Source organism: Lampris incognitus, chromosome 6, assembly GCF_029633865.1.
Source record: "Lampris incognitus isolate fLamInc1 chromosome 6, fLamInc1.hap2, whole genome shotgun sequence".
Lineage (NCBI taxonomy): Eukaryota > Metazoa > Chordata > Actinopteri > Lampriformes > Lampridae > Lampris > Lampris incognitus.
In genome coordinates this window covers 43,706,029-43,718,555 of record NC_079216.1, presented here as the reverse complement: position 1 = coordinate 43,718,555, position 12,527 = coordinate 43,706,029, and the positions used below count along the sequence as shown (strand labels likewise).

The 12,527-nt window shown below is 43.9% G+C and overlaps 1 protein-coding gene across 1 annotated transcript in view; it reads left to right on the top strand.

Moving 5' to 3' along the window:
• The first annotated feature begins 1,897 nt into the window (after positions 1-1,897).
• The window catches only part of mrpl23 (mitochondrial ribosomal protein L23), a 46,061-nt gene continuing 35,431 nt past the window's right edge, over positions 1,898-12,527 (top strand). Inside the window, exons 1-2 of the mRNA XM_056282111.1 lie at positions 1,898-2,018; positions 4,339-4,461. Coding sequence (XP_056138086.1) covers positions 1,999-2,018; positions 4,339-4,461 — 143 coding nt within the window. The 5' untranslated portion in view covers positions 1,898-1,998. The remainder of the gene's footprint in view (positions 2,019-4,338; positions 4,462-12,527) is intronic.

The following is a 12,527-nucleotide window of genomic DNA, read 5'->3' as shown; positions in this document are numbered from 1 at the left end:
ATTCACTCTTTGGGGCAAAAATAAGAGCTTTCAGTTGTAACTTAGATATAGTTAACAAAACAGAATTCTTATGCAGTAACTTTCAGATATATGTAACAAAACAGAATATGTATTCAGTAACTTTCAGATATATGTAACAACAGAATTTTTATGCAGTAACTTTTAACAATGCAAACGGGAGCGAGATCTCTTATTAAAATACAATAAATTACACTTGCGAAACAGATGTAATTAGAGAAAAAAGTCCTGTTACCCTTTATAGTTTAGGTAGATAAAGGTCTCAGTCACATTTGAGTAAAATAATCCTATTTCTATAAATGTCATAGGATCTTTTTTTTAAAGATATTTTATTTTCACGGACCCCTTGCAATTACACCACGGACCACTAGGGGTCCGCGGACCCCCGGTTGAGAAACACTGCCCTAGGGGAACATAGGACCCTTTTTATAAAGAAAGGTCCCATGTTTCCCTGCACATACAAAACGGGGAACATAGGACCCTTTTGGGGAAAAGTGGTGAATATAGGGCCCTCTGTATACAAAACGGTCTGATATTCTCCGGTCTCATACAAAGCGGGGAACATAGGACCCGGGGACTATAGGACCCGGGGACTATAGGGAGGACCCCGTGTCCAGGTGGTGACCACCATCACCATGGAGACCTGGGAGGAGGACAGACTGCACGTGCATACAAGAGAGACTCACATCACACCATTCACACACACATAAGAAGAGAAAGGAGAAGACATCATTCAGAAAGAGAGAAAAGACGTGAGAGAAGAGAACAGTTTGCAATGATCAATAATCTATACTCTATAATCTCGTCAGCGGAACAGTGCTTGGTAAATTCATTGAGACAGAAACCAACCCGTCATGCAGTACTGGCCATGAAGTACTAAATTTAAAGGCAATTAATATTAGGTTAAGGCAAAAAGACATGTTTTAAGTTTGGATTTAAAGGACTCAACAGACTGATTGTCTGATGGCAGCAGGCAGGTTATTCCTCAAGAAGGTCTGATAGGAAAAGCCCCTGCCACCAGCTGACTTCTTTTCAACCTTGGGTACACACAGGAGCCCTGTGTTTTGAGAGTGAAGAGCTCGAGATGGAATGTATGGTTTTAGATCAGACAGGTATGATGGGGCAAGCCCATTTAGGCTATAGGTCAAAAGAAATAATAATTTTTTTAAAAACCCAGCAAAGTTATAAAACATAACTTGGCCAACAGAATATGTGACATGTGACGGTGAAACGCACCAACACCACAAAACTACAACATGTAAATTTATTGATGTGTCAAAGTTCTGTATATCTGCTGATACACATAACAGATGTATAGAATAAGCGTCTATGTGTGGCCATACATCAATGTGACAGTGACTGGCAGCTTGCAAGGTGTATATTGTAGTCTATTTTACTATTAGTTCGTATGAAACATAAAAATCACCATGAAGAAACGGGGTCATCACTGTATCATAAAAACATCGGCCAAGGCTACGATAGGGGGTGTCGTATATTGCACTGATAGTAAAGCACTTCGGGAATACTTTGTGATTTTGGGCTGTACAAATAAACTTGACTTGACTCGACAATATAATATACAAACAGACAGATCACTGTAAGATATTTTAAGTCTCTATTATTGTGAGTCTACCATTGTTAAACCCTTGTTCACCCATTTTCAAAAAGGTGAAAAAACTAATTTCTTCTTAAACAGTCCGAAATTATGCTGACGTGTATGTTTGTTTTGGCAAATATAACATTACCCAAGGTATTATTTTATGTTATAACCTTGGTGTGTTGGATAACTGAAGAAAGAGGCAGAAGGTCACGCAAAGCCATCCCCAACACAGCCAAGGGCATAACCTGTGTTGGTTTTACACGCATGCGCATTGGGATTGTTCCCGGAAGTATTCCACACGTGTGCCTCTTGACAGCGAGTCCTTGAAAAGACAACAAAAACAGTTGTCGGGGTACGGTTCCCAGCAGTCGACCTCAACTATGGCAGCGAAAAACCTCATGTAAGTGCTAGTTTTTGTCAATAGTATATCAGGTTTTAGTGGAAGAAGATCTGAAGCAGCCACGGCGTTTCCCCTCAATGTAAATTAGCAAGCTAGCAACCCTAGCTAACAGTAGGTCGTAAATTGTGGTCAAGAAATATAAGCAAACTTTTTTCATGTTTCTTGCAAATTGTCTTCACGCGTTAAGAACCGATGAGCCACCGATGAGTATGCACCCTAAAAACAAAACAATTTGAATACCTAAGGAAGAATAGTGACTCTTGTAGACAGATAGCACTAGTCAGCTAATATATGTTAGCTGTCTCACTGTTTTCAAACACCTACTGTCCTCTGCTGCGGTTTGTGTATTAGGAGCAGGCTCAGCGTTGTGATTCCGAAAGGCCAATCCTACCAGGGAACGATGGTTATGGGTATTCCTGGGTGTCTGTCATTGAGTCAGAGTTTGTGAATATCTGGGTATGTTATCCAGCGTCATTCAGCTTTTCATGTTACAGTGGCATCTGTAAGATGTGGCAACACAACCCTTTCAGGGAATCCTGAAGCAACCAGGAGCCACGGAGGACCTCCAAACATAATTGATTGATACAGTATTTCTCCCCCCCCTTTTTTTTTTTACTTTAATGTATTTATATCAATAACTGATTTAACCAGATGTTGGGCCAAACCAATGAGTGTCTTTTTTGATCATACACAGAATGTTTTTATTCTTTCACCTTAGTTCTCTGCCCAGAGTCTATAACCTTGATGGCTTTAGTATTTGAATTTTATCACTGCTCTATTTTTATACCAGATTTTTGACCATGCTAGTTGTTATTTTTTGCTGATGCAACTGCAACACGAAGAAGGCTGAATATGCCCTGATATTGTAGCAAAAACGGGATAAACTACATTTTTAGATTATTGTGCACAATATGCTGCAAAGCCACGAAGGATAACAAGATTCCAAAGAAAAGACTTGATTACATATGTAGGACATGCAGGTGAAATTTTCTTGGTAAAAATAATTTACCTTTGCGATGCAAAAGGGCATAGTTAGGGCCTATTGGATATTGATTAAACTGGTTTGGGCACATTTGCCGAACAGAAAGGACACTTGCAAAGGACATCCTGCAAGGCCTGGTAGAAGGGACTAGGAAGAGAGGGAGACCGAGAAAAACCTGGATAAACAACATCGGAGAATGGCTACAGATGGGCATAGTGGAGGCGGGGAGAGCTGCGATGGATAGGGAACAGTGGAAGAGACTTGTTGAGGCATCAGCTGTGCTCCTATGACCTCCATAGATAACGGAACTGATGATGATTGGATATTTGGGCACGGTTATCAACAGTCAATAATAATAGCCATTTACAGATGCATTGAAGCAGACGGATAATGTCAGGCTGGTTGAGGTCTTCCCTTTTCAGGTTTTTGTATACAGAGCTGCCTTTTGCCAGTTTTGCCGAAAGAACACACCTTTATAACAGAAAGTACACACCTTTAGATCCTTGATATAAAATGTAGCTTCCCAAAATAAAAACAGAGGCATTTTCTGTCTTTATCCTGTAATCTGTTACTGCATTTTTATCCTGTTGTGTCCTGTTTTACCCTGTTGCATTTTTATCATGTTTGTGTTGTGTCCTGGTTACGCCGAAGACTAATTCTCTACATCCAAGTCTTACATAGCCGCTAACTTAACATGATTACAATAATAATAATAATAAATCAATCTTATATAGCACTTTTCTAGTACTCAAAGTCGCTTTACAATAAATGGAGTGAAACAAGACGACAGATGAACATAACACAGACATACAGGGGTGGATGGGAAGGGGGACTATGAGAGGGAGGAGCGGCAACCACAGACGACACCAGCAGTACTCTCCAGTGATTTGTCCAGTATCTAAGTTGCATTGGAAGACAAGTCAGCCATGGCACAGAAGGCATGTGATATACTTAAAGAAATTCAAACTCTGGCGTTTTTAAATTTAAAAGCTGAAATTTCTGGTAAACCAAATTTGAGGGATACTCCTTGAATATACTTTACCTTTCAGGCAGCTGTCATAAAGATGACTATTTTTGTGTTTTTAAGGGAATTGTCTTTTGAGTTAGGGAAACTGCACCACCACGTTAGCAAATGTAGACTAATTTTAAAGCTTTCTCATTTGATTGTATGAATTTCCCTCCAATATGGCACATTGCTAGTGTTCATATTTCATTGTATAAACTTGCTGTCTTCTTATCAAGTCGGGGTTATGAGGAGATGAAGATATAACAGGGTGCATACTGCTCTTAGTAAGAGTGCCTCGAGTAATGGTGGTCTCTCTATCTTCTTCCTCACAGATACCCTATGTACCAGCTGGGCAACCCCCAGCTCAGGCTCTTCAGACCCAACTGGTTTCTGACTCTGGTGCGGCCGGGGAAGGAGCAGCCCCCCGACATTGCTCAGTTTCGCATCCCCATGGAGTAAGTCTCAGCTCGAAATGCTTTTTTCTGCCATGGTTTAGAAATTAATTACAGGGTTTCCAAAGATCAAGCAAAGTTTGATTTTTAACTCTTGATACTGTAGTTAAATGATTGATTAAGCAATACGTTAGTATTATTATATATTTTGTGACCTTGTTACTAGATTGTATCATAGAATCAGACTCGGTGTTACAAGGCTAAATGTTATGCTTGCAAGCAGTCCTGGCTAAAAATGCCGGAAAAGCCAACAAACTTGAAGGATATCCTCTTGCTTTAGTAGAATATCAAGGTATGTATTTCCTCCTAAATTAAAAATATTAGGATGCATTTTGAACTACGTACCAACCTAAACAGATGCCCTGGAAGGACTTTTTATGTTGTGATTCTCAAATATTACCTCAAAATCTTTGCAAAGTAATTCCAAAGTTACTACATATTTCTTTTTTATGACTATGGTAGGTTTTTTTTATCATAAATCAGCCTTATTGTGTTTCATATCTGTTTGAATTTTTAGGCTGCAATAATTTTAATGGCCTCATTGGCACAGTAGGAAAACCGCTCTGGACCAAGTGCTCTGGCGCTATGTGATAGCATCATGGCCACCAGATGGAGTGCCAACCTTAAAAACGAAATCGTGAGTTTCAACCCTCACTGGATTGGCAGGTCCTACTACAATGTTACTATGCATCTCGACCAGGAACTAAGCGGGAACCAATGACTTGGAAATGGTTGACGTGGACATGTGGGCGGCTGTCGAGTAGAAGTGTAATTGTTTGGTGCCATTGTGGAGGGTCAGAGCATGTTATTGGCTGCCAAATATTAGTTATGGAGAGGAACAAGTAATGTCTTTGCAAAATACAACGTAGGAAAAATCTTCTTGATACTTACCCAGAGTTCGAGGTTAGGATAGTGCGCTATACGTAACTCCAATTACCTGCCTGCTAATGCAGTACAGTAATTATTCCTTACAAGATGTGCTGTTCTTGTTATTACCGCAAGACACAGTGGTTTTGGCTGATTTTTCTGCTGTCATAAAGCACCACAGGAAGCCCTCAACAGTCACCACTTAAGCTGTGATGAACTGGCTCTGACTATCTCTTCCAGCCAAGGTCGTTGGGGTTAGCAGAGCTCCTCAGGCATTGAGAAACCTAGAATCCACCGTGGTGAAAAGAAACTAAAGTTTGAGGCAAATTATCTATGTGTCTCTGGTGGAGTTTAGACCGTAATCTATTCATCCAGGTGCCTAGACTCCCACTCTGATTCCTGTCTGGTCTCTGCCAAACTCCTAGGGTTCTTATGTAATGGCTTGTACATGTGTATATGTATGTGTGTGTGTGTGTGTGTGTATGCATGTGTGCGTGCCAGTAATCGGGGATATTGCTGTGTGTGTGTGTGTGTGTGTGTGTGTGTGTGTGTGTGTGTGTGTGTGTGTGTGTGTGTGTACGTTTGTGTGTGTGTATAAGGGCGTCTTAAGTGTATTTTTGTGGCAGTGTTTGATGCCTGGGCCTGGGAGAGGTTAATACCTGATTGATATGCTGTTGAAATCCCAGTGTGTGCTTTTAGACACTGCTCTGCTATTACTCCTCTTCCTACATATGCACAACACACACACACACACACACACACACACACACACACACACACACACACACACACACACACACACACACACACACACACACACACACACACACACACGGAGCCAAATATCCCTTCCACTCCCAGGTTATTGATGAGTCTGAGTCATCATCCTAGTGAAAGCTGTCATGGTTATGACTGGCGAGGTTGGGTACCAATGTGGTGCCGGGCGGTACAGAGTCTGTTATTATGATCTGGATATTAATGCGAAGCAGTACTAGTGCGTTCACATGGATATAACACAAAGTTCCCTTTGTCTCACAGGCACCTGCAAGCCAGCAGTATGATACTGCATGTGGGACTGTCTTTCATTCCTCCTCTCCCTCGCTTGTTCTTGTTTTCCCGCTGTTTCTGTGACTTACTGAAAAACACTCTCCCCGTCTGTGTTGCCATCTCTCTATGTCGCTGTCTTGTCTTGCATTCTTCCTCCCACCTTCGCCTCTGTCCTGCATTTGCTTTTATTGTGCTCTGCCCGAGTGCTTTGCAACATGTCTAAAAAAACCCAATCCTCCCTACAGATCACCCTTGTTGTTGAGGACACCTGGGCTGTGCTTCTGTTAGGTTTCTTTGTTTACCTGCTGGAATGTGGTATTTATTTTTCTTTTGTCTTCTTAAAATGTTCCCCCACTCTGTTGCCGGTACTTGGGTGGGATGTTCTCTTCAGATAAGAAGGAACATCATCAAGTTTCTGGGTTTATACACACACGCCTCCTGTGCCTCACCTGGCACGGCGTGAAGCCAGTACTTCCTCAGGGACACACACACACACACACACACACACACCAAAATTGAATAAGGTAGCCCTCTTCATCATCAGCCCTTCATCTCTCCAGTCTTTTAAGGACCGCTTTGTACTTGTTGTACCGAACAACATTATAATCTCCACGCTAATCCCTGCTGTTTTTGGTCAACTGAACTGCTCCACAAACAACGTGGAGCTGTTTTTCACACTAATCAAGCTCAGTTTGCGTCTGTTGTGTCTTTACTGTTCTGTTTCGACTCAAGGGGACCCACACTTTGATCTGTTTCTGTCCTTTTGTTGGACCAAACTCCCAAACAATAAATGTAATTCTTCACACCCTGCTCTCATGCTCTACAGGGGAACGCTCCTAACGTCTCAGCTGTCTCTCCTCTCTCCACCTCCAGGTCTCAGGTTCCTCAACCGCTTCCCATCCATACAAAGTGTGCTATTATGATCTCGATATTGGTGTTGGGCAAGTTCTGCGTTTTGTATTGTTCGGGGTCGATGGGAGGGTTTAAAGTAGTGAGTGTGAATATGGTGACCTGGCCCTGACAATGGGGTAGGCTGACAATAAGGAGCGGCTTTCTTTTGCCTTTCATCTTCACAAGAGAACAACTCTCCAGTTTCATTCTCACCACTAAGCCCCTCCAACACAATGCACTTTGGTGTCCTGTGCATGTATGCATGTGTACCCTGTTTGGCTCGTCTTGCATGTTCACCTGACTGTGTCATCCAGGGATCTGTGTGGTTTTAGGGGAGAGACCTGTTTATAAAGGCTGCAAACCTCATCTGAATCGGTAACGTTGCAGGCCACTGAGATGTTTCATAAGTGTTATTAGTTTCAAGGCGTTTATCCAAAACTTGGCTTTTTTTTTTGACCCCCCCCCCACTTTTTCTCCCCAATTGTATGCGGCCAATTACCCCACTCTTCTGAGCCGTCCCGGTTGCTGCTGCACTCCCTCTGCTGATCCAGGGAGGGCTGCAGACTACCACATGCCTCCTTCGATACATGTGGAGTCGCCAGCCGCTTCTTTTCACCTGACAGTGAGGAGTTTCGCTAGGGGGACATAGCGGGTGGGAGGATCACGCTATTCTCCCTCTCCCCCTCGAACAGGCGCCCCGACCGACCAGAGAAGGCGCTAGTGCAGTGACCAGGACACATACCCACATCTGGCTTCCCACCCGCAGACACGGCCAGTTGTGTCTGTAGGGATGCCCAACCAAGCCGGAGGCAACACGGGGATTTGAACCGAGATCCCCGTGTTGGTAGGCAACGGAATAGACTGCTACGCTACCTGGACACCCCGCCAAACCTTGGCAGTTTGAGTAAAAATAATGAGATAGTACAAATAAAGTAATGCACCGCAGGGCTTATCAGTATTGTCTTACGAGTTACTCAGTTGTAAGTTTCCTGGTCAGTGTGCTTTAATTATTTTATTTTTAATATTGTCACACTCAAGGGGGTTTTAAACATGTACAGCACACAACTAGCCCTAAATGGGTAGATATTGGTGTGCATTTTGTGGCTATATTATGTGGGTGTGTGTAGGCATTTGTATGTTGTAGGTGCGTGGTATCTTCTTCTGTTCGGTTCTGTTTGTAGATTTGATTGATGTGTATGGCCAGTATTGTTAGAGTTGGGTCCAATCCGATATCGGTATTGGGTGCTGATACTGATATAATTCAATCATCGGGTATTGGACTGACGTTACAGATACATGACTGATCCAGATTCCATAGTCTGATGTTTTTATCCATCCATCCATTATCCAAGCTACTTATCCTAGTCAAGGTTGTTGGATGCTGGAGCCTGTCCCAGCAGTCATTGGGCAGCAGTCGGGGAGACACCCTGGACAGGCCACCAGTCCATCACAGGGCCAACACATTCACACCTAGGGACAATTTAGTATGGCCGATTCACCTGACCTACATGTCTTTGGACTGTGGGAGGAAACCGGAGCACCCGGAGGAAACCCACACAGAAACGGGGAGAACATGCAAACTCCACACAGAGGACGAACTGGGATGACCCTCGAGGTTGGACAACCCCGGGGTTCAAACTCAGGACCTTCTTGCTGTGAGGTGACCGCGCTAACCACTGCGCCACCGTGCCGCCCTGATGTTTTTATGAATTATAATATATAATAATGCAATTTTAAGCCCATGGGCAGAATGGTATATGTAAGTTCGGGTAATGTGGAGTGTTTTGAGTGCAGGAACGTGAGACACAAGTACTTTGCTTGCCCACATAGAGGTCGGGAAGCAGATGATGCGGAAGCCGCCGATCAGGTGGCAGAAGCAGGGGCAGTAGCGAGGGGGGGGGGTGACAACGCCGATGGTTGTGAGGAAACAAGTGAAATACCACAAAATGTAAACCTGGAGTCACCTGAAGTCCATAGTAAATATGAGAAAGATAAAATAGCCATAGATGTGTTGTAGTAACTGTATCAGAGGGACCCAGTGTACGGGGAGTTAGTGGTGCTGCTGTGTGCGTAACCTCCCCAGCACCTGCTGCTGCAGCCGAGCCTGAGCAGGAGGCACACAGAGTGACGGGGAGGAGGCGGCGGCAGACCCGCCTGTTACCGAGGGCCAGGAGAAGGAGGATGACGATATTATCATCCTCCTCCTCCTGGCTCTCGGTGATGACAAGTGACAGAAGAGGACAAGTGAAGAACCGCATTTACAATCTTCCATCACTTTATCCAGGTTATTATCTCAGTTTGATTCAAATGATGCGTGGAGAATAAAAAATTCAAACAGTGGGTGGTACACATGGGTAAAGGTTTCAGGGAACAGGGTCAGTGCTGCAAGGCTAGAGAGGTGTAAATCACCAGACACCTTAACACCAGGTCAGTCAGGAGCAACATATTGTTTTTAGATCAGTTGGTTTTACAGATAACCACTTAGTCAATGTTGCTTTATATCTTTAACCAAAAAAAAAATATATATATATATGGATTTTCCCCCCTTTTTTTCTCCCCAATTGTATCTGGCCAGTTACCCCACTCTTCCGAGCCATCCTGCTCGCTGCTCCACCCCCTCTGCCGATCCGGGCAGGGCTGCAGACTGCCACATGTCTCCTCCGATACAACCGCTTCTTTTCACCTGACAGTGAGGAGTTTCACCAGGGGGACGTAGCACATGGGAGGATCAGACTATTCCCCCCAGTTTCCCCTCCCCCCTGAACTGGTGCCCCAACCGACCAGAGGAGGCACTAGTGCAGCGACCAGGACACATACCCACATCCGGCTTCCCTCCTGCAGACATGGCCAATTGTGTCTGTAGAGACGCCACACCAAGCCAGAGGTAACACGGGGATTCGAACCAGAGATCCCTGTGTTGGTAGGCAATGGAATAGACTGCTACACTACCCGGTCACCCATAGGTCTTTTTGTAAAGTAGAATAATTTGAAGTAATTTGGAGAGGAAAAAAGAGAAGCCCAGTTTGACTCTTTAAGTCAATTAACACGTTAAAGGAGTTGCCATAGCAACTCGCACTCCTACACCTGTTTGTATGTGCAGTTTACTCAAACTAAAGTTCAAATAAATGGCTTTGGAATTAATTTAAATTTGATGCATTTTTGTATTTTTTGCTCTTAATAAGAAGTGCTGTGTGGTTTACTACAGCCTCATGTAACCTTACACATAATGCCAAAAATAATAATACAATATATAATAATATTCATGAAAACATTATATTAAAGAAAAAGAGCTCTGGTATCAGCATATAAACAAATTCCCGCATCGGATCAGAACTAAAAAAAAGTGGATCGGTGTATCTCGACGTAGTGTTTGTGGTTTAAGACAAAATCCATGAGTGGGTTAATGGGTGATGGATATATAAACGAACCACCCATGAGTCAGCTGACAGAAGTCCTTCAGCCCGATCGTAGGAGTGTACAGGTGCTGTGAGATCAGTTTTGTGCATTTAAAATACTGCCCCTCTTCCTATTCACATCACTGTCAAAGCAGCCTCTGTCCTTAGGCGGTTCTCCGAGTCGGGCGCCCTTTCACCTGCTTCTGTCATATGCCTCTCGAACACAGGTGAGAGGTCCGCCTTAGCCTACTGTAACTGATACGCCCAATCCCCTCAGCACAATATTGTGTGGCCTACATCTGAGGATATGAAACACCTAGAAGCAAGTGTTTTTTGTTGGTAGGGAGGGGAAACATTTGAGACCAGACATCTGAGGCGTTTGTGTTTATCTGCAGGATGACGAATCTGGCACGTTATCACACAACAACCATGTCACGGAGGGGCAAGACAAAAAAAACACAAAGTTCACCCTGTTCCGTCGTACGTGCCTGCATCTCTTTTCAGTGGCATCTCTTCCCCCCCGTCACTGTTTGATAGTAACTCTGATATCTTTCCTATCTTTTTCCATGGAACGATGCAGAACAATACAACTTTATTTGTTTTCCTCAGGATTCAGTAACAACGATGCCAACAGACCCTCAAATCTGCTTGGCAACAGAGGACCACATGTGAATCTAAACCATCCTCCTTTCGTCATCTGACGCCCTTCTCCATTTTGTCTTTGTGGAGCCCAAATCATCTTGGGCTTGTGTTACTGCAAAGAACGTGCGTAACGTGTGTGTTTGTGTATAAATATATACCAGTTGCTGAGGGATGATACCCTTAGCCTTGGCAGCTGCTAAAGACAGGTATTCATTCTCTCTGAAAGGCAGGGGGGCAGAATGACAGTGTGAAAGATTAGCCTTTGGAGTCAGTTGGGTGTTTATACTAGGAGGATGATCAGATGTTGCCTGCATCACTTGTGCAGTCACCACACCCTTTGCCTAAGTTTAGCCTTGTTTATGTATGCCTTTAACTTGACATTTCTCCTCAGCTTTCAGGCCAAAGAATTTCCCTCAGACTTGATGCCATATTGCCATTTGGACAAGAACGGTACATTAAAATGGGATTTTTTGACATACGCAAATGTGTGGGCATCAGATGCCTAGTAGCAGACGTGACTTGTCCATGTGCATGTTTCGTACATGCTGTGTCTGTGTCTGTGTCTGTGGAGGCTAGATAATTGGAGGGGCAAAGGCAGCAGGGATTTGGAGAATGTTCCCGTCATTAATCAGGATCAGTGTTCCTTTTCTTAATGACTCAGAGGGGACTTAGCCCCAACCCCCATCCTTCTGCTTTCTAGGAATCCCCCTCTCACTGCACAATCTCTCATTCTCTCTCTCTTTTTTTTCCTTTCCATCTCAAATATCCCTAGTCACACTGCTCTGCTTCGCTGCCCCCTGGCACATACACACTATGAGATGGGGAAGGGGGGGGTCAGAGGAGGGTGCAAATGGAGCTGGGAGGTGCATTTGTGTGTTGCGTCTCTTAGGAAACTGCTCTCATCTCCTCTCAACTAGACAGCAGAGAGAAAGTAGCCCTAAAGAGGCGTAGACTAGTTTGTTCAGACTTTCCTTCATTCAAGTTGGTCTCCCTCAGTGGTGCTGGGACAGTTTTTGGCTTTGAGAGGTCTTTCATTGACCCAAGAACAGAGGGAGGGTAAAGTAGGCTCTCAGTTCTCCCTTGTCTGAATACCTCTTCGTTTGGGAAATGCTGAGTTTTGGGTTAGGGTTAAGTTGGGCTCCGGACAGTGTCCGGGAGGAGAGCGCCCTCTGACTCTCGATTTACCTTGTATGACCAGTCTGCTTCCTGTTATGGTGAAATCAAACA